The sequence below is a fragment of the Equus quagga genome, chromosome 8 (genome assembly GCF_021613505.1).
Source record: "Equus quagga isolate Etosha38 chromosome 8, UCLA_HA_Equagga_1.0, whole genome shotgun sequence".
Taxonomy (NCBI): domain Eukaryota; kingdom Metazoa; phylum Chordata; class Mammalia; order Perissodactyla; family Equidae; genus Equus; species Equus quagga.
This window is the reverse complement of record NC_060274.1, coordinates 128,989,578-129,013,286: the sequence shown is the minus strand read 5'-3', so window position 1 is coordinate 129,013,286 and position 23,709 is coordinate 128,989,578. Positions and strand designations below refer to the sequence as shown.

The 23,709-nt window shown below is 41.5% G+C and overlaps 1 protein-coding gene across 1 annotated transcript in view; it reads right to left on the bottom strand.

Moving 5' to 3' along the window:
• DPP6 (dipeptidyl peptidase like 6) overlaps nucleotides 1–23,709 on the bottom strand; it is a 753,509-nt gene that overhangs the window by 384,350 nt on the left and 345,450 nt on the right. Inside the window, exon 2 of the mRNA XM_046670129.1 lies at nucleotides 2,604–2,718. Within this exon, the coding sequence (XP_046526085.1) occupies nucleotides 2,604–2,718 (115 nt within the window). The remainder of the gene's footprint in view (nucleotides 1–2,603; nucleotides 2,719–23,709) is intronic.

Here is a 23,709-nt window from a genome sequence, read left to right as displayed (position 1 = left end):
CATCCATGCCCATTTTCCTCTACTTTTTTTGTGGGATGCCTACCATAGCATGGCTTTTGCCAAGCGGTGCCATGTCCGCACCAGGGATCCAAACCGGCGAACCCCGGGCCGCCGAGAAGCGGATCAGGCAAACTTAACCACTGCGCCACCAGGCCGGACCTATCTTTTCAATTTCTTGGTAGCGTCCTTTGATGCACAAAGTTTTTAAGTTTGACGAAGTTAAATGTATCTATTTTTCCTTTGGTTGTTTGTTCTTTTGGTGTAATATCTAAGAAACAGTTGCCTAATCCAAGGTCACAAAGATTTACCCCTCTTTTCTTCTAAGAGTTTTATAGTTTTAGCTCTTGTATTTAGGTTGTTGATCCATATTGAGTTAATTTTTGTATATGGTGTGAGGTACGAGTCCAACTTTGTTCTTTTTCATGTGTAGACCCAGTTGTACAAGCACCATTTGTTGTAAGGACTATTTTTTCCCCATTTAATGATCTTCGCACCCTTGTCAAAAATGAATTGAGCATAGCCATATGGGTTTATTTCTGAACTCTCAATTCTATTCCATTGCTCCACATGTCTATATTTCGGACAGCACCACAATATTTGATTAGTATAGCTTTAGAGTAAATTTTAAAATCAGGAAATGTAAGTCCTTTAAGTGTTCTTTTTCAAGATTATTTTGGGTAGTCTGAGTCCTTTGCATTTTCTTAAAATTTTAGAGTCGGTTTGTTAATTTTTTCAATAAAAGCAAGTGGGATTTGGATAGAGATTGGGTCAAATCTTAGATAAATTTGGAGGTGTTAACATGTTAACAATATTACGTCTTCCAATCCATGAACATGAGATATCTTTTCATTTACTTAGGTCTTCTTAATTTCCTTCAATTCTGTTTGGTGGTTTTCAGTGTGCAAGTGTTATAACTTCGTTTGTTAAATTGATTCCCAAGTATCTTATTCTTTTTGAAACTCTTGTAAGTGGAATCGTTTCATAATTCCATTTTTGAATTAGTGTATAGAAATACGAATGATTTTTTTTTATAATGATCTTGTATCTTCTGATGTTGCTGAACTCATTTATTCATTATAACAGGTTTTGTGTGTGTGTTTGTGGATTTCTTGAGATACTCTATACGGAAGATCATGTCATCTATGAATAGACATAGTTTGACTTCTGTCTTTCCTATCTGGATGTCTTGTTTTTTCCTTGCTTAATTGTCTTGTCTAGAACCTCCAATACAATGCTAAATAGAAACAGTGAGAGAGAACTTCCTTGTCTTATTCCTGATCTTACGGGGAATGCTTTCAGTATTTCACCATTAAGCATAATATTAGCTGTGAGTTTTTACAGATTCTCCCTATCAGGTTGGGGAAGTTTTCTTCTCTTCTTTTTGCACATTGAGTGTTTTATCACGAAAGAATTTTGGATTTTTGTCATATGCTTATTTTGTGTCTATTGAGATAGTCATGGTTTTTTCCCCTTTATTCTATTAATATGGGTGTATTACACTGATTTTTCATATGTTAAACCAAATTTTCTTTCTTGGATAAATCTCATTTTGTCTTGGTGTATAAGCCTTTTTATATGTTGCTGGATTAAGTTTGCTCGAATTTTGTTGAGACATTTACATCTATATTTATAAGAGATATTGGTCTGTAATTTTCTTTTCTTTTGATATTTTTATCTAGTTTTGGTTGCAGGCTACAGATTACTCTTTTTTCATTTAAGTTTTGTGATAATGGTCTAAACATACATCATAATTTTCCTGCACTCTTTGTACCTATGAAAAATTTTTTACATTGCATCTTTTCCATCTTAAGGTCTAATATCTGTGCAGTCTGTTTATAGAAGATTAGAACTAGTTTTCTTTTTGTCCACACAAATAAGCACCTAGTACAACAATGAGAATGGATGAAATAGTTACACAGAGTTTAACATGGCCATAATGTTTTCCTATGATACCTCCTGTCTGGTTATCTTATAGGCAAAGGGTTTCTTCCCTCCCTAATCGCACGGCTTTCTGGCTACTAATTTTACCACTCCATTAGAGCCCCTTTACACGTTACCTCCTCCACGAGCTTTCTCATTAAGGACCCCTCTCTCCTCTAAGCTCCTACAGCACTTATTTTTGAAACATTCAATAGTGTATGTGTATACATGTTTTTTCTCCCCTGAGAGATTTCTGACTCTGTTTTATACTTTTATTTCATCAGTAGTACCTAATAAGTACCTTATCCTTAGTTCAAACTCAATATATGTTGTTAATTTATCCTTGATATAATACCCAGGAATGCCATGAGATGTATAAAATTATTATATATTTATAATACCACTGTCTCTAAGCTCACAAAGCATGAATAAGTAACCGTGAATTTTAATACATGTCAAGCATTTCTACCTAGTCAACAATTATATAAACCAATTCAAAGCATATAAAATGGATCTTTTTCATTAAAAACATATTACATCATTTTACCATATGGCACAATAAGAATTAGAACCTGGGAAAAATAAATTACGTAATAGGTAGTTATCTAGAAAAAAATTGCAAGGCAAAATGATGCTCTTTCTCCCTTACAGTGACTTGCTTTTCCAAGAATAACCATAAGTACCTGGTGTCAGCAGTATGACCGAGGTGACAATCAGGGAGCAGATGACCAGAATCACAAGGAGAGCGATCGCGATTCCTTTCCAGTTTCTTTGTGGAGGATTGCTCCCCACCAGCTCCTAAAAACAACACCATAAAAGAAAAACCCAGTTAGTGAAGGACAGAAATAAAATAAACCAAATAAATACACTTCCTTTAACTCAAGAACCAAGACACCAAACAGTGACTCATGAGCAGTGAGCAAGGCATGGTCTCACCCTCGAAGCCACGCTTCTCTCCTTTCTCTGCCCATCTGCCTCAGCGTCCGAAAGCCTGGGGCTCTCTTTCCCGTGCCATGGCAAAACCCCATCTCGAGAAAGAACCTGATGTCCTACTATGTTCACGGCTTTTGTGTGAACTTAATGTTTCTCCACCCAAAAAGCCAGGTTCTACAGCACAAGGTGACTGGAGTTTCTCTTCATCACAGCCAGCCTATCAACCCCATTGAATCACATCCACGCACGATTACTTCTTCCAGCCCAAGTCCGCTCTCCTCTTTCTTTTTATTTACATCCAAACTGTTCACTTCTATTTCAGGCTACCAAATTCAAACCTTTATTTAGCACATACCACACGCCCATTTTAATCAACCTCAGCCCACCGCTCAGATCTTGACCCTTTTTTTCCTTCCACATCTCCTCACACAGGCTTCAAGATTTCCCAGGTCTGTCTTCACTGGGTGACTCACTTACCCCTGTTCCACGTTTTAGTGCCCTTCAGGGAACCATAACTGTATTATTGCAGGGGTTGGCATTGTGTGTGTGTGTAGGGGGGGCAGGTAGATCTGGAGACACTGCTAAAGGCTGAATAAATCTAGGAAATTAATCACACATAATAGCTGCTGAAGCCAAACTTTCAGTTCCTTTCAAATTAGAGTGATCATATAATTTCTATTCTAACTGGGATCCTCTGAGAGACAAGGGGGGTAATATTAATAACGATTAATAAATATAATAATTCATGTTAATAATAATTATTATTAATTATACAAGAGTAACTGGGACTTTCCAGGGCACATAAAGACATATGGTCAGGCTGAAAATGGACTAGTGCGACTTCTGCTTATGCATAGATCACAAAGTAGTCTCTATTTTAGTGCCCGTAATTACAACTCATCGTAACTCCAAGTCAAGGCGAAGTGGAATGCAGATGGCCTCGAGGAGAGGATAGTGCAATACATAAATACATCTTCGTCCAAGACTGAAAGCTCAGTAGAATGTATCAAATTGTTGCAAATTAAAATAAAGAAAACGCTCAAGCCTCAGATGGCAAATAATTAATATTCGACATCCAAATATTTAATATTGGCTATCTAAGTTATTAAATTAAGAAAAACTCTCAGGGTCAAGAGAGTCTTAGCAGGACAGAGTTCTATAGCAGTTTAGAAATTTCTATCAGTCTTCTTATTTGCCATCCAGAATTTAATTTATCTATTGAGAAGTGGCCTATTAGCACTTAACAATGAGACTAAACATAAACATGAAATCATGACAAAAAGTGACACTGAGTCGATCTCATCTCTTCTCGGACGGGGTTTTCTCTGTGAGAAAATCACTGCCCAATGACAAGGAGAAGAGATCAGATTGTGCTGACCCAGAAGATCTTCACTTCATCCACGTTTACAAAGGAAATAAGCCCTTTTCGTGAAATTTGTGAAAAGCATAAATCTTGAAGTAGTACTATTCATAGGATCTCTGTGGTGTATACGACCTCGCGCAGACCCTAGTGGACATTTCCGGAACACCGGTCAGACTGAATCCCAGGGTAACCACCAAAACCAGAATGTTTTAGTACTCAAGACCCAATCTTACCCAAGATCCAGAGTGCTAAAATTAACGTTATTATCTTCATCGGGTCAAACAATTGATATCTTTTGAATCTTGTTGCTAATAAGAATAATCTAGGATTCTAAATTCTGTCCTAAGCACATCTATTACACACATTGGTTAAAGTTTATATGCACTTTTGCTTTGTGTCAACTTCGTGACCAGCTAGCACTACACCTGATTTACTTCAGAAGTGTGATTGAACAAATGTTGCAGTGACAGCAGTCCTTCTGATATTCCCAGTGTGCCCCTCTCTGGCCCTAACACATCCACAACATATTGTCCATGTCTAGGCTGGATACTGTCAGAGATAATGCTATAGAGAGTGTGTCTACAAAGATGATCAGAAGACAGAGATGTTTGCAAAATACGTCATGTGAAGTAAGGTTGAAAGAAGTCTTCAGCCTCAAAACCCAAATACTCAGTTTTCATCTATTTGAATTAGCACCCAGAAGAGAGTGAAGACTTATTCTCCAGAAGGTAGAGTTAGAACCAAAAGGAAATTTCAGAGGCAGAATTGTGTCTCAAAAACACTTCAGAATTCCTAACCATTAGTATTGCCTAATAGTAGAATGGGCAGCTTCACCAGGATGAACATCTAAGAGGGATCCTGTTAGGAGGGCCAGTCCTTCAGGGAGGGAGGGAGGTAGAAATAAACAATCTTACAAAGGCCTAATACAGTACGAGTTCTATGGACACAATATAGGATGGAAAAGAACGATGCAAAACTGTGAAGCTGCTCCTACAGGTGGAAAAATGAATGAGAGTCAAGATACTTCCAGAAAAGGGACAAGACTCTGCTTCCCTATGCTCACCGGACTAAGAAAAGATTATGCACAGAAAACCAATTCAGTACAAATAAGTGAATGGGAGAATGCACAACAGATAGCCAAATAGGCATTGATCGCATAGCCCACTTAAGTGAGGTGATTCTGGATCATTCACGCCATTTCTTAAGTATAGACTCACCATATTGCCTTTCTGGCAATAGTCTTACATTTAAAAAGCAGGGTAATTTTACCCATAGGAAAGCAGACATTCTTTATTAAATTCCATTTTCATTTGTCAAATTTCATTTTTCACAGTACACGTAATTTTTTTTTTACTACGCAGACAATATTGTAACAATAACAACAGGAAATAAAGAGGAAAAATTCATGGACAATTTTGCTAATCCAAGAAAACAAAAAAATTTCATTTTTTTCCATCTTCCTTTCTAGTCACGGTCTATATGCACATTTAATTTTTACATAGGTATAACCAGAGCATTGATATAGTTTTTGAATTAGAATGCAAGGTAATATGTGCTTCTTTGAACATCTAATTTGGCTCCCCAAATTCAGACTTCATTATCTTAACCTGCAGGAGTTGAATTTTTAAAAATTTGAGTAGAAGTGACCCTGCTTCCCATGAAAGACAAGAAAAGTTAACAAATTATTCCCCGAAATGCTGAGCTTCAGTAGTGCATTTCTCAGTAGAATCGTATGTTTTTGCCTAGAATGGTGAAAATTAGGCTATAATATGTTCCCTGTTCTGTTTGATATCATATGCACACCTGGGAAATCCAATAAAATGGAAAAACACGTTTACAATTAGCCATTTGGTCTTAAAGATGAACAAATCTTCCTTCCTTCCATCTGTCCATCCATCCATCCATCCATCACATACTCATCCAAGGTTGACTCTGCCAGCCCTGTGCTGAGAACCTTGGGTACAGCAGTGAACAAAACAGATGACACCGCTATCAACTCAACAAACTGAATGGCTTTCATTTTTCCATATTCCTTTCTTGTATTCTAGTGCAAGGATAGGGACAAACAAACTGACAGACCCACTAACAAAAGAAGAATAAAGCAGGATGAGTGGTCCTGTGAGCTCTTTGTATACAAGGAGGTCGGAGAAATTTCCTAATAAGTGACATTTGAACAAAAACTAAAGAAGTGCAGTAGAAGGAAGCATGTCAGGCTGCCGTGGACTGAATTGTGTTCCTCCTAAATCCATATGTTGAAGCTCTAACCCCTAATGTGATGGTATTTGGAGATGGGCCTTTGGGAGGTTAGCAGAGTTAGATGAGGTCATGAGGGTGGGGCCCCCATGATGAGATTAGTGTCCTTATAAGAAGAGACATGGAGAGCCTGCGTCCTTTCTCTCTCTGCCCACATGCACTGAGGAAAGGTTATGTGAGGACAGAGCGAGAAGGTAGCTATCTGCAACCCAGGGAGAGAGGTCTCACCAGACACTACGGCCTGCACCTTGATCTCAGACTTCCAGTCTCCAGACTGTGCGAAATCAATCTCTGTTGTTTAAGCCCCCAGTCTGTGTATTTTGTTATGGCAGCCCCCGAGAGAGGAAGACAGCACTAGGTGTCTTCCCAGGCCTCAGTTTATTGGTCCTGGGGGTCAGGACACATTTATGTTTCTCATCTGCATTTCAGCCCTCTCTGAGCCTCTTGGTTTCTATTCTCAAGAAAAAAGCCCTTTGCACATCACCACAAAGCAAGTCTACCTTGCTTCTCTTGACCTCCAACCCAAGTCTAAGTTCTTCCACACTCTTTGCTCACAGCTCACTACTGCTCACGGAGCAAGTCATTCCCTTTCACGGCCCCCCAACCCCGGAACTTTGCATACACTGTTTCCTCACATTCCTCTCTGTTCCTTTCGTCAGGCAAATGCCTTTGCATCCTTTAGTTATCAGAAAAATATCACCTCTGACATTTGGGCAAGGCTTGCCTGGTTTCACAGGCAGAGGTTATTACTCTCATCTGGACACAATTGCAACACTTCATAAATGCTCTTCTGTAACAATATCGCACTGTTAAGTTATGCACGTAATGCCTGTGTCATCTGTAACATTACTGCACTGTTAAATTATGTATTTAATGCCTGTGTCATCACAGACTGCAAGCTACCTAAGGACAGTTGTCTTGACATGTTCATATGTTCCTAATGCCTGGTACAAAACTTGGGACACCACAGCACGTAGGGACTGTGTGCTGAATGGATGAATGCATGTATGAATGCTTTTGTGAGAAGCAACTCTGCTATTTGCTGGCCCTTCTGGCAGAAAAGGAATTGTTGATGGATGCAGAAAGCAAAGCGCTAATATAAGCCCAGTTGTATTAGCAATGCCATAAATAGCAATGAGTCCTAAAAGATGTAATGCACACTAACATCTATACTTGGCAATCCTGGTCTCTAGTGACATAATTGTTGCTCATGCTTATTTTTAATTCAGGCAAAAAGAAAATAAACTCAATTAAATGAACAAAAAACAAACTAAACCTTTTCCTAGGGTGTTTGGTTGTTTTGAATATAAAATTCATCTTTTTCAAGTGCTATTATCTTAGTGATTTGTGATTGGAACTTGACATTTTATGTGCCAATGGTACAACTGAAATGGAAGAAACACAGACTAAAATAACAATTTAAAGACTCCACAGTGTTCTGTGAACTGACTCAGGAATGACCATCGTGTGCTGCCTCCCCCACAGTTACAGCCACACCATCCGTGCGTTTTCATCAGGTACTGCGTCCATGCCTCTCCTCTCTGTGCTAAATCAGATGTGTCTTATCTTGGCCTGAGCTTCATCTGTCTCACAGAATCCCCCCTGCTACCTCCGTCAGACCTCGCGGCTTGTGATGAGGAGCAGAGATTCAAATGAAAACTCTCAGGGGATAATTTCAAAAATTAGAGAAACTAAAGTCTGCAAGAGTGGAAAAAAGGAACGATGGGGTGGGAGACAAAAGGGATTTACTGCTCAGGTGTTAGGACTATCAAATGTGTTTGAAAGCATCGTGTAATTTATAAAATTTATAAAGGCAGCAGATACTGCTTTACTACTTATTGCTATCACTACCAAATAATGTTTCAGTAACACGATATGAAATATGGGAAGAACTCAAAAGCACATCAAATTTCCTATACTTTATAAAGAAAGTAAAGGATGCAGAGATGACATTCCTTTTGTCCACTTCCTGTTATTGCCTCCTAAGCTCTAACGAGGGCAAATCAGAATTTTAACTGATGGCTTACTGTTGGGTCCCCAAAGGGGCTTGCAGCTGTGTGACTCCACAGTAAAGTGATGCGTTCGTCAAGCAGCAAATAGCCACCTTGAACATTTCGAGTGCACCTCATATGGCACATCTGTTTTATGCACTGTAAGTACAGCCTCACACAGCTAAAGGGGGAGAAGGAGTAAAATCCAGCAGAAAGCGAGATTGTAGTAAAGTAAGGCCTCTTCCTAAGAAGCATCACCAGCACCAAAGATCAGAGAGTGAGAAGCTGCAGATGCAGGAGTGGTCAGGATGGCGCGAGGAGAGCAGAAGGGCAAAGATCCAGGCCCTGCCAGGCTCGCTTGGGACAGCCGCCAATTTTGCATTTTATTCCCCTTTGCTAAAGGCAGAGGGGTCAACCAGATGGCCCACTCACTAGGGAAGGAGGAAGTGAATTCAACTATTTTTCTCACAATAATTCATCTTTGCACCAATGTCCTCCTCTATGAGGCGGCTTTCACAAGCCTATCAGGACTGAAGATTTTCTGGCTCCCAAAACTGAAAGAGGCCTTCTCCAGGATGTAACTAGGTCCACGTTTAGGTAACTGATAGTTTTAAGAAGTTTCCAGAGGATGTACATGAATCAGCAGCTAGCTGGGCTTCACAGTCTAGGCTGGAAGTGAAGACACAGCCAGTGCGGTCTGAGAGGGCAGAATGTCACCGCCAACAGCACTGTAATTCTTAGCAGGGAGATCTTCCCACCCCCTGAAGTTTGACCCTCCCTGTGACTCTGGTTTGTGTCTTCTACGCCCTTTTGGGTGCTTTTGCTAGTTGTGAGTATGAGGGACGGGTGAGGGCTGTGGCCACAAGATACTAACTAATGCTGATTTCATGTCAAGGAGGCTGTAACTGACGACAGAGCCGGGAATGGCTAAGCAGCCATTTCTGAAAAACCAAAGCAATCAACGCTGTGGGAAGTGGGGCTGGGGATGAGGCAGTGCTGGTGGTGGAAGATGCAGTCGTAACCTTAAAAACACTTCTGTTGATTTCACTAATTAGGAATTAAATTTGGTCCACAGGCCCTCCTTTTGAGGACCAGCAGTTAACTACGAATCATTATCTTAGTGACAGAGGGGTGCTGACACTCTCCAGGCCTCTCAGGCAAACTCTCGGGGGCCTGTCTTCCCCGACACTTCGCACCATGTGATGGATGTCCCCCTACTCAGGGTTTCCAGGGCTCCCCACCACCCATCTATATTTGCCTTACAGACTGATCTGGGATCTAGTCTCCTTTTCTCCCATGAATTTGGAAACTTCTGAAGTTGACTCTTTTACGTAACACGACTTTATGCGTCTGCCTGAGGGCACAGCACTTTGAAATCCTACCCACCACCATCACTAAGGCGGCTGCCAGCCCTCCACCAGCAGTTTAGCAAAACCGTGTTTGCGGAGGGAGCTCCTGCTCTATCAGACCTTCTAGGAAGAAAAAAAAAAAAAAAAAACAGGCAAATCATTGACTGTAATTACCTATCTTTTAAAATTTCTTCATTGTATTTTACCTGCAAATTCAACACCAGAGCTCAAATAATTTTGGCTCTTCAGTTTAACTGACTGTGTCTGATAGCTTCTTTTATGAAATTAATTCAAAATGTAAGTTATTCTTACCTTCAGAGCTCAGTCTAACTTGGATCTACTTTGATATGTTTTATAGGTATGTTGTTCCATAAATCACCAAAAGCAATGGTGCTGCGCCCTGATCGCAGTCAGAAGAAATCTCACAGTACATCACGCCCAAGAGAAATCCCTTTCAGTGAAGTTAAGACTCTGGAAGCAAGTTGCAGAGTTTAAAATGGAGCATTAGTATCTTTTACATTGCTGTGTATGATAACCATGTCTTAAAAGCATCTTTAGATAATGGCTGTCTTTGCACGGGCTCACTGAAAGCACAGGCAGTTTTGAGACTGGTCTTCTACACTGGGCAGCTTTTTGGCAAGCTCAACACGTCACTTCCCAAGGTCAAAAATTTCCCCAAGCCTCAATAAATATTAACAAACAAACAAGTCTCAAAGGCAAGAACCACCAGCACGTTAGAGACAGAGACCACAGTAACTTGAGCTCATCTTTTCAAAAGGGCTTGCCACTTGGATACAATCTTCATGGTATACACGCCTGCTGAAAAGTGCCCTGGTCACGATGATCGCCGCCGCCGTCCTGCTCCACCCACGGCTCCAGAGACATGGGCTCCTCTCCTCAGCAGCCACAAGCAATGGGCCCAGCCTAGGTCAGAACTCTCTGCCCCAGGAAGTCAGGTGTGGGACTAAAATATTCCAGTTTATTCTTGCCCATTGTCATGAAACATAAGAATGGAGGCGGGGCAGTGTCTACCTCCACATGGCATATGGATTCAGAAGAAAAGAGACCAGATTTACAGGATGAGAAGAAGGAGAGAGACTGAGAGGCAGAGAGACGAGAAGCAAAGAGAGAGAAGGGTCCCTATCGGTTTGCCCTTTCTTGACTTAATTTTCCTCCTGAGGCCAGAATGAATTTTTCCCTTAGATTCAATAAGACACTCCTGTTTCTTTATGAAATATTTTATTTCCCTTTTTACTTAAACTAGCTTGAGTTGATTTCTAAAACCTGAGAACAAAGAAGCTGAATACATAGCACGTAAAGATATCCAGCCCGGGGGGCTGGCCTGGTGGCACAGCGGTTAAGTGCGCACGTTCCATTTTGGTGGCCCGGGGTTCACGGGTTTGGATCCCAGGTGCGGACGTGGCACCACTTGGCAAGCCATGCTGTGGTAGGCATCCCACATATAAACTAGAGGAAGATGGGCACGATGTTAGCTCAGGGCCAGTCTTCCTCAGCAAAAAGAGGAGGATTAGCAGACGATGTTAGCTCAGGGCTAATCTTCCTCAAAAAAAAAAAAAGACATCCGGTCCAGGAGCCCAGCATCCCGCGGGTGCTTCATTTCTAAGAAACCATTCCACATTCATTTGTGAGGTCACACGCTCCAGTGTGCGTGGCCAAAACGACACTTGAAAACTAGGTGAAAATTTTAACTACTCACTTTATAATTCCAAAATAATTAATTTGCTAATTTGACGTACAATTTTCTTTGAAAAGACCGGTTTTTCTACCAGTACGTGGAGTCACTTTCCCAGGGAAACTATGAGTGAAATTTAGCAATTACCTTAGCAGACCCTCCAGAACGTGCACTTGTCATCCTCTGTCATCATTGCTGGAGCACAGCCTTCTCTGTGACAGGAGCGGGCTAATTCAAGCTGAGGCAAATGCCAGCCAAGACAGTTGGCATGACAGAATGTTCATGAGAGTCTTGAAGAGGATGGGCTGTTCCCGAGTTATTCACTATTTTAGGTATCAAATTACTCAAAAAGAAAGCTCTAGTATTTTTAAACTCTAGCTAGCCTAGAATGGGATCTATTCAGTAGATCCACATTTATCAACTATTTTTATAATCCAAAATGTCTAATGCTGGCATTTTCATACAGTTCAGTCTAATAGAAAGACATACAGCATCAGGAAAATTATTAGCCACAGGGATACAACTGATTAGCAATCTTAATTCCACCTGCAACTTTAATTCCTCTCTGCCACGGGACCTAACATATTCACAGGTCCTGGAGATTGGGTGTGCACATCTTTAGGTGCGGGGGCAGGGGGTCATTATCTTGCCTACCACACTGGTATACTCCATGTAATGGAATGTTACCCAGCAATGAAAACAACAAGGTACTACTACACGTATAGCATGGACAAATTCATAAACATTAAGTGAAAGGGGTCAGAAACAAAAGAATATATGATGAATGATTTCATTTATATAAAGTTCAACAATGGGCAAAACTATGCTGTAAGTATAGGGTTCATACCTAAGTCTATGAAGACAAGAAGGAAGGAGTGTCCATAAAACCCAGGATGCTGCATTACCTAGGGGGAGAGGAGTCGCCATTGGAATTGGGAGGCAAGGTGCAGGAGCTTCGGGGGTGCTGGCAGTCCTCTCTTCTTGAGCCAGGTGGAGGCGAGAGGGCTGTGTCAGGCTATGCTAGTCTGTTAAGCTATTTGCTTGCATGTTATATAGCTTTTACACTGTAATATTTCACAATGACAAAGGTTTACCATGTGCAGTGTATAACAACTTTGTGACAGGCAGCCCCACCAAGAGTGGTGAGGTGCAGACCCTTTCCTGTGCTCACACCTGGCAGGCGAGAGACATCAGGTCAATGAAGTGACACCTGAGATAAGTGCAGTGGACAGCAAGACAGGGGGCTATGAAGGGTATAATGATACAAGGGCTGCCAGTTTTGATTGGCGACCAAAAGGGCAGGCGAGAGCTCTGTGAGGAAGTGAGATTTAATTTCAGAGTTGAAAGATGTGCAGGAACTAGCCAGGTGAACAGCTGCGAAGGTTTTCCTCACAGAGGAAGCACCGGACAGTGGGCATGAGCCTGGTGCTCAGTGTAGCTTAGGGAGCCGGGTGCAGTGTCACATGGCAAAGCTGGAGGGAAGGCACAGATAAAACCAGGCCAGCCTTGTAGACAACGCCACGTATTTTGTTTAACCCTAAGTGCAATGGGAAGTCAGTGAAGGATTCTGTAAGCCACTTGCAATGACTTCTAGAAGAAGGCAGGCATTAATTAATTATTCCATTTGTTTACTGACATCAGAAAAAGTGCACTGAGAAAGACAAGGATTGGTTACTTCTCCCACCATGCCTTAAAATGTGTCAAATATCAGGCCAAGATGGAATCAAATACCCCAAAAAGTAAAATATTCACATAGCAACTATTAAAATTATCGGGAGAAAGTAAACTATACAAAGCTGACCACAGGATTTCACGTTACATTACTCAGTCTATTGTCTTAGTGTATTTTCTTTCTAATATTTATTCACCACGAAAAGCTCTGACATAAATTTCTTTTATGTATCATGGGCCATTTACCATAAGTAGAAGGTAGCAACAAATTACAAAATCAATGGTGCCTATACTTCACGATGGTAAAACAGCTTTCTAATCACGGTATTTCCATATTCAGGGGGACAGCAAATGACTTTCAGATGGCAAGAACAAGTTTTAAATAACATTTAGCAACTGGCACACGTCCATCAATATTCGCCACGTCCGCCTATCGGGTGCACATCCCCATTTCTGTTTTACTGGCTCATTCACTTACTCTTCCTTATTAGTGGCTCTTTTCCTTGCATAAGGGTGCTAAAAGCACAGCAAAGATAAGAATTGGTCTAAGAGTAGACCAAAGCAGCAAGCAGGACTCTGCGTGGTCCCTATCTCATGGACATGGGGGTGAAGCTCCAGTGAGCGAATCCCCATAGTGAAATTCGTGGAGAAGGGCCAGCCTGCTACAGCCTGGGGGCGTGTGTTCCTGGACACACTTAGTTGGGTTGGTGAAATTGCTCTCTCTCTGCCTCTCTGTCCATTTCTCCCTCAATACCCCTTTACCACTTTCTCTCACAAACAGTTAATACCCCCTGAATCAAGGATTTAAATGAAATTCTCTCCCCTCTGGAATAGCCATGAACACAAAAGCAGCAGCAATAACCAGAAGTTTCAGAGTCTAAGCAAGCACTGATCAAAAATGCTGAGGAGACACAAATATCCAGAGGGGAATTCAGGCATTTCTGTGATGAGCTCCTTTGCAGGTCAGGAGATAAAGCACTTTGATGGAAAATGGTAATGTTAGGTCTAAATAACACCCTAGCTCAGCGCAGGGGAGCAGCCCGGAACAACAGAAGAAACTTGAAGGAAAGAATTTAAAACGCACTGAGGGAAAACAGAAGAGCACATCAGATATGGGGAGAGTGTGAAGCACACTGTGGCACCAAAGACTCGCAAGGAAGAATCAGCTGGAAGAGGACACAGTCTGGATCTGCGGGGTGGGGCAAACAGCCAACCCTGCAGCAGACCTGCGGCGACGACATCTGTGGGCAACGTTCTGCCTCTGAATTAGTAAGAAAAGGGAAGCGTAGCTGATGGTCACCTTTTTACAGCAGCTATTTATGCGGCACATTCACAAATAATGTCTCCCAAAACTATTAAGACAAATTTTGCACTTAAAGCAGCAAAATTTTAATTATCTGGAAGTTGCATATATTAGGAAGGGGAAGGGGAAGTTTATAGCCTAAACTAAATTCAGACTCTTGATTTTTTACTTCAATTTTATCAGTCCAGTTTAAGCCATTTTTTATGACCCAATGCCTTTAAATATTGTAGCTAAAAAAAAAAAAACCTTAAGGACACCTTTATTGTTGTTACAGGGAAAACTAATTTTTAAAAAAATAGCCACAGTTTATGATATATTGAGGAGAACTGAGGCATGCATTTTAACCAGGGCGTGTACAAATGAAAGGAAACATGGAAATATTTGTTTTATTTTGGGTATTGTGTAAGAGATGAAGACAACTTGTAGGGAGCCTAAAGGAAAGCAAACAGTATTTTGTTGGGAAATTGGAACTATAAAGAAATGTCAAGGTAATTAGTCTACTTATCTGAAGAAAAACAGCTGAGGCCAGACGTTAATTACTACTCCAAATATAGTAATCCAAGGTTTTTGGACAAAAGAAATAATAATTATCTAGTCCCTAGGATAGAAGGAGAAAACCAATTGATATGACGAGAAAGATTATTTGAAATAACTTCTTGTATTTCTCAAAAAGATGCTACATGGGCCAGCCCTGGTGGCCTAGTGGCTAAGTTTGGCACGCTCCACTTTGGTGGCGTGGGTTCAGTCCCCAGACGTGGACCCACACCCCTGGACTGTCAGTGCCCATGCTGCGGAGGGGCTCACATGCAAAAAGAGGAAGATTGGCAACAGATGCTAGCTCGGGGTAAATCTTCCCCAGCAAAACAAGAAGAGAAAGAAAGAAAAGATGCTACAGAATTCTGTTAGAACCTTGGGGGCATATGTTAAAATGTACATTCCCGGGCCCTTCAAAACCTACTGAACTGAAATCTCTGGGGGTAGGAGCAGAGAACATCCATGTTCTGTCACCTGCCCAGGTGATGTTTACAAATATAAAGTATGAGGACCACTATCGACAAGACCTTCTCACCATTTACCTATATCTGGATAAATCAGTTTGGCAAATTCCTTCAAAATTGGTTTAAGTAAGACCACTGCTTGGAGACAGGGCCTAGAACTTTAACGTGCAGCACGGGGTCCCCAATCCCACAGGATGCAGGGCCATCCGTGTCTTCATCAGATAGCCCCCTTCTCTCTGGTCTGCTGTAACCTACTGGTCTTCCAAGGAAAAGCTCAAGGCGCCTGGTCTGGGGCTTCTCCCTTTGCCCCTTCCCAACCTTCATTCTGCCCCCTTCTCTGCCCTGCTCGTGTCCTGGAAGGCTGGCCCATGACCCTACAAACAGCATCCCCTCCACATTCTTGCCGGTGGTTTCAGGTTGACCAACGGGAGGCGTGAGCAGGAGATGGTTGGGAAGGAAGACAGTGGTCCAGGGATTTCTTTCCCCGCCTCTCTCTGCTCTGCCCAGGGTGACTGGCAAAGGCGTCTTCCTTCCACAATTACACCCCGTCGGGGGCCACCTTTAGCTCGTTCAGGCTTATTTAAAGGCAGTGTCAGTTTCGGGTTGCTGCTGTTCTCTGGGGCCTCACCGCTCTGGCTGCTTCCTTAACCCCACCCATACCTGTGCCAACAGTCCTTGCTGACTGTCACTTGAACTCCTGAGCTGGATTAGGTCTCCTGCCATGACCCTGACTGTTGCAACACCCGGAAGTTTCCTACGCCTTGCATGAGATATGCAGCATTTATCTGTGAGACCCAGCTAGCCCTCAGCATGGACTGACTGGTCTCTTTGCAATTAAATATGAAGTTCCTTTGGGGAACTTCGTACCATAGTGCCTCATACACTATGATTTTATATAGATCCTAAATGAATATTTGCTTTATGATTGGTTAGGATGCATTTTCTTTGATCCCTTAAAATACACAGCCAGGAGGTCTTGCTCAAACTGCAGTAGTCTTGTGCAATGGGAATGAAGAGCATATATATTGAGCACAACAATCGTACATTTGAACTTTCTTAAGTCTAAATCCTTGAGGATGCATTGTTGCAAGGGCTTAGTGACATCCTCCACAGGTGAAGACACCGGTTTGTTTGAAACTCGTCAGAGACTTTCTATTTTCCTTTCTGGTATTTCTTTTAGGTTGACTGGAAACCTTAACTGTTTTTAGACAGCTAGCGTTAACTGAAGAGGTTGTAAGGAAAGTCCATCCTCCTGCTCAGAACATTTGAATGTTGAGGCACAAGTGGCTTCTACGCGTTAAAACTCAGTGGGGTCGTTCACCTGGGACTGATGTCGAGACTATGAGCCTCCATTCTCTACAACGCCTTACAAGGACATGGAAATAAGGGTTTGTGGGCAATTTTTCAAATGCAACATTCTACCGATAGCCATGTTATAGAATCATTTGGAAAAGTGCCCTTGCAGGAACAAAATTCTGGCTGGCACTCTATTGCGCCAAACCCCGCCCCTGCACTCGCTTCCTTTATCTACAGTATCAGCGTGCCCTGCATCAGAGCAGCTCTCGCCATGTGCAGTTTCCCTGCCACCTCACCAGAAACTGTTCATATGACCGGTAACACGTTACCAAACACGGAACTCACGGTATTTTACACCCACTCCTGTTTTGCATGCTTTAGCAAAACTCAACGTTTAAAAACCAAGCTCAGGGTACATGAGCTCTGTGGCCACGCCTATTGGTAAGGAAATAATAAATAACAAAACTCAAAAGGGATTAAAATCCATTGCAGCTGCTAAAAAGCTCTTCATCTAAACATGATGGAGCATATGAACAAGAGAACCTTCTCTGTCGGCTGAAAAGGGAATATGTAGAGTCTATACGCCAAGCCCCAGGTCAGTGTTAAGAAAGGAGAATATTCCTATAAAAGGACTACCTCATTCTTCCATGTTAGTCCCTTTTTTGCAAACTGTTGAGAGATACATCAAGCAACAGATTTCAAGTTCCTTAGGGCCATAAATATCTATACTAACAAATTGTGACTATGGTTATGAAGTGATGGCAACATCAACCTTCAATACCAGAATGTACAAATATTGCATTCTTGTAAAATAGTAGCATCGTATAAGCAAATTTCAAGAGAATCATCAAAATAATGCCCATTACAAAAGACCAGCTAGCTTAGTAGCTGGAATTCACTAGAACCTAACTACTTAAAATTCACCTTATTTAATGCCATTGGCAGAGGGGCCATGCCCAGCATTCACGGCTCCCGGCAGAGGCCAGGAGAGAAGCCCTGAGGGCGGGGCGACCCCCAGCTGCCATTGCCTGCCCCGTGGGTCTAGGGATTGCCGGAGATCTCGGAGAGGACCGGGGCGGGGGGAACTTTCAAAGGCCGGTCCTGCGACCCGGAGGGGAAGCGCCGGGGCTCCGCCCGGGCAGCAGACAAAACTCTCTGTCTGCCGTTAGCAGAGGGGCCACACTGAGCATTCACGGCTCCGGGAGAGGCCAGGAGAGAAGCCCTGAGGGCGGGGCGACCCCCAGCTGCCATTGCCCGCCCCGTGGGGCTAGGGATTGACGGAGATCTCAGAGAGGACTGGGGCTGGAGAGAGTTCCAGAGACCCAGCTTAGTAGCCTAGGGGGAAACCCTACAGGCTCACAGCAGCCTTAGGGAAAGCCTCTGCACAGCACCAGTAGAAGGCACCCAGCCGCCAGCCACAAGGCTGGAAGACCCCAGGGCAAAAGCAGCATAGCTAGGTGTACTAACCACAGACTGTAGAAGATGCCAATAGCTCTCCTGCGACCTATAGAGGACAAGTGAGATTTGGTGGGTGCCGACAGCAACGGAGCGACAAATATAAGTGATCCCACCCCTGGCCGCTGGAAAAGCCCATAACACCGTTGCAGACCCCAAGGAGAGAGCACATCTAGGTGGGCTGCAACAGTAGGCACCTGCAGCCTGAAGCCCCCCTGTGACGGCCCCCACGGCAGAGGAGGGAATCCAAAGGGCCACTGTGGCTACAAAGAGGGGCCCAGGCCCAGTTAGCAACTACGGACAGGGTTCCTGGTTGGTGAAATATAAACAGCTGCTCCTCCCACCGCAGCAGCTGAAACAAGTGAAAGGAGCAACTAAACTCTATCTCCATGCGGAGGCACAAATCAACAACATCAAGCAATATGAAAAAATACATTAAATCTCCAGAACAGAAAGAAAGCAACAAATACACAGAAAACAATCCCAAAGAAAATGAGATGTATAACCTAAATGACGATGACTTCAAAACAGCCATCATTAAGATTCTCAATGAGTTAAGAGAGAATTCTGACCGACAACTCAACGAGTTCAGGAGCTATGTCACAAAAGAGTTTGATACGATAAAGGAGAACCAAACAGAAATATTGGAAATGAAGAACACAATAGAGGAGATTAAGAAAAATCTAGATGCTCTGAACAGTAGGGCCGATAATATGGAGGAAAGAATTAGCAATTTGGAAGATGGCAATATAGAATTGTTGCAGGCAGAGGAGGAGAGAGAAGCAAGACTTAAAAGAAATGAAGAAACTCTCCGAGAATTATCAGACACAATTAGGAGATGCAACGTAAGGATTATAGGTATACCAGAGGGAGAAGAGAAGGAGAAAGGGGCAGAAAACCTATTCAAAGAAATAATGGCTGAGAACTTCCCAAATCTGGTGAGGGAGATGGATCTTCAGGTGACAGAAGCCAATAGATCTCCAAACTTTATCAATGCAAGAAGACCAACTCCACGGCATATAGTAGTGAAGCTAGCAAAAGTCAACGACAAGGAGAAAATATTAAGGACAGCCAGGCAAAAGAAACTAACCTACAAAGGAACCCCCATCAGGCTATCAGCAGATTTCTCAGCAGAAACTTTACAGGCTAGAAGAGAGTGGAATGATATATTCAAAAATCTGAAGGACAAAAATCTACAGCCGAGAATTCTCTACCCAGCAAAAATATCCTTCAAATACGATGGAGAAATAAAAACTTTCCCAGATAAACAAAAATTAAGGGAGTTCATTGCCACAAAACCTCCTCTTCAGGAAATCCTCAGGAAAACCCTCATTCCTGAAAAATCCAAAAAAGGAAAGGGGCTACAAAACCAAGAGCAGAGGAGATAAGTAGAAGGACAACAACAGAGAGTAGCAGCTCTACATCAGAACAGATTAAACCATGGGACGAGAAACAAAGGAAACTGAAAAAAACCGGAAAACAAGACACAAAATGGGAGTGGTAGGCCCCCACGTCTCAATAATCACTCTAAATGTAAATGGATTGAACTCCCCAATCAAAAGACACAGAGTGGCAGGATGGATCAAAGAACAAGATCCAACAATATGCTGCCTCCAGGAAACACACCTCAGCCCCAAAGATAAACACAGACTCAGAGTGAAGGGATGGAGAACAATACTCCAAGCTAATAATGAACAAAAGAAAGCAGGTGTCGCTATACTAATATCAGACAAGGTAGATTTCAAAGCAAAACAGATAAAGAAAGATAAAGAGGGACAGTATATAATGATAAAAGGGACTCTCCACCAAGAAGACATAACACTTATAAATATATACGCACCCAACACAGGAGCACCAAAATTTGTAAAGCAACTCTTAATAGAACTAAAAGAAGACATCAACAACAATACAATAATAGTAGGGGACCTCAACACACCATTAACACCAATGGACAGAACATCCAGACAGAAAATCAACAAGGAAATAATAGAATTAAATGAAAAATTAGACCAGATGGACTTAATAGATATATATAGAACACTTCATCCAAAAACAGCAGGTTACACATTCTTCTCAAGTGCACATGGAACATTCTCAAGGATTGACCATATTTTGGGAACCAAAGCAAACATCAATAAATACAAGAGAGTTGAAATAATATCAAGCATCTTTTCTGATCATAACGCTATTAAACTAGAAATCAACTACAAGAAAAAAGCAGAGAAAGGTGCAAAAATGTGGAGACTAAACAACACGCTTCTCAACAAACAATGGATCATTGAAGAAATTAAAGAAGAAATCAAATATTATCTGGAGACAAATGAAAATGAGAACACGACATACCAAATCATTTGGGATGCAGCAAAAGCAGTCCTAAGAGGGAAATTCATCGCAATACAGGCTCACCTCACTAAACAAGAAAAAGCTCACGTAAGCAACCTCAAACGACACCTAACAGAACTAGAAAAAGAAGAACAAACAAAGCCCAGAGTCAGTAGAAGGAGGGAAATAATAAAAATAAGAGCAGAAATAAACGATATTGAAACAAAAAAGACAATACAAAGGATCAATGAAACAAAGAGTTGGTTCTTCGAAAGAATTAACAAAATTGACAAACCCCTAGCCAGACTCACCAAGAAAAGAAGAGAGAAAGCGCAAATTAATAAAATCAGGAATGACAGAGGAGAAATCACAACAGATACCAATGAAATACAAGAGATCATAAGAGAATACTATGAAAAACTATATGCCAACAAATTGAACAACTTGGAAGAAATGGACAAATTCCTAGACTCCTACAATCTCCCCAAACTGAATCAGGAAGAAATGGAGAATCTGAATAGACCAATCACAAGTAAGGAAATAGAAACGGTAATCAAAAACCTCGGCAAAAACAAGAGTCCAGGACCAGACGGCTTCTCTGGAGAATTCTACCAAACATTCAAAGAAGACTTAATACCTATTCTCCTCAAACTGTTCCAGAAAATTGAGAAAGATGGAGAACTCCCTAACACATTCTATGAAGCCAACATCACTCTGACCCCCAAACCTGACAAGGACAACACAAAGAAGGAGAACTACAGGCCGATATCACTGATGAACATAGATGCAAAAATCCTCAACAAAATTTTGGCAAACCGATTACAGCAATACATCAAAAAGATTATACACCATGATCAAGTGGGATTTATACCAGGGACACAGGGATGGTTCAACATCCGCAAGTCAATCAACGTGATACACTACATCAACAAAATGAAAAACAAAAACCACATGATCATCTCAATAGACGCAGAGAAAGCATTCGACAAGATCCAACACCCATTTATGATAAAAACCCTCAGTAAAATGGGTATAGAAGGAAAGTACCTCAACATAATAAAGGCCATATATGATAGACCCACAGCCAACATCATACTCAATGGACAAAAGCTGAAAGCCATCCCTCTGAGGACAGGAACAAGACAAGGGTGCCCACTTTCACCACTCCTATTCAACATAGTACTGGAGGTGCTGGCCAGAGCAATTCGGCAGGAAAAAGAAATAAAAGGAATCCAAATAGGTAACGAAGAAGTAAAACTCGCGTTGTTTGCAGACGACATGATCTTATACATAGAAAACCCCAAAGAATCCACAGAAAAACTATTAGAAATAATCAACAACTACAGCAAAGTAGCAGGGTATAAAATTAACGTGCATAAATCAGTAGCATTTCTATACACTAACAATAAACTAACAGAAAAAGAACTCAAGAACTCTATCCCATTCACAATCGCAACGAAAAGAATAAAATACCTTGGGATAAACTTAACCAAGGAAGTGAAGGATCTATACAATGAAAACTACAAGACTTTCTTGAAAGAAATTGACGATGACATAAAGAGATGGAAAGACATTCCTTGCACATGGATTGGAAGAATAAACATAGTTAAAATGTCCATACTACCTAAAGCAATATACAGATTCAATGCTATCCCAATCAGAATCCCAAGAACATTCTTCACAGAAATTGAACAAACAATCCTAAAATTCATATGGGGGAACAAAAGACCACGAATTGCTAAAGCAATCTTGAGCAAGAAAAACAAAGCCGGCGGAATCACAATCCCCGATTTCAAAACATACTACAAAGCTACAGTGATCAAAACAGCATGGTACTGGTACAAAAACAGGTCCACAGATCAATGGAACAGAATTGAAAGCCCAGAGATAAAACCACACATCTATGGACAGCTAATCTTCGACAAAGGAGCAGAGGGCCTACAATGGAGAAAAGAAAGTCTCTTCAACAAATGGTGCTGGGAAAACTGGACAGCCACATGCAAAAGATTGAAAATCGACCATTCTTTTTCACCACACACCAAAATAAACTCAAAATGGATCAAAGACCTAAAGATTAGGCCTGAGACAATAAGTCTTTTGGAAGAGAATATAGGCAGTACACTCTTTGACATCAGTTTCAAAAGAATCTTTTCAGACACTGTAACTCCTCAGTTGAGGGAAACAATAGAAAGAATAAACAAATGGGACTTCATCAGACTAAAGAGCTTCTTCAAGGCAAGGGAAAACAGAATTGAAACAAAAAAACAGCTCACTAATTGGGAAAAAATATTTACAAGCCACTTATCTGACAAAGGGTTAATCTCCATAATATACAAAGAACTCACACTGCTTAACAACAAAAAAACAAACAACCCGATCAAAAAATGGGCAGAGGACATGAACAGACATTTCTCAAAAGAAGATATGAATATGGCCAATAGACACATGAAAAGATGTTCATCATTGCTAATCATCAGGGAAATGCAAATCAAAACTACACTAAGATATCACCTTACCCCCGTTAGATTGGCAAAAACATCCAAAACCAAGAACGACAAATGTTGGAGAGGTTGTGGAGAAAGAGGAACCCTCATACACTGTTGGTGGGAATGCAAACTGGTACAGCCACTATGGAAAACAGTATGGAGATTTCTCAAAAAGTTAAAAATAGAAATACCCTATGACCCAGCCATCCCATTACTGGGTATCTATCCTAAGAACCTGATATCAGATATCTCAAGAGTCCGTTGCACCCCTATGTTCATCGCAGCATTATTTACAATAGCCAAGACGTGGAACCAACCTACATGCCCAGAAACTGATGATTGGATAAAGAAGATGTGGTATATATACACAATGGAATACTACTCAGCCATAAAAAAAGACGAAATTGGCCCATTCACAACAATGTGGATGGACCTCGAGGGCATTATGTTAAGCGAAATAAGTCAGTCAGAGAAAGACGAACTCTATATGACTCCACTCATAGGTGGAAATTAGTATATTGAGAAGGAGATCTGATCGGTGGTTACCAGGGAAAAGGGGGGGTGGGGGGAGGGTACGGAGGGGGAAGTGGTGTACCCACAACATGACTAACAAAAATGTACAACTGAAATTTCACAAGCTTGTAATCCATCATAACATTAATAAAAAAAAAAAAAA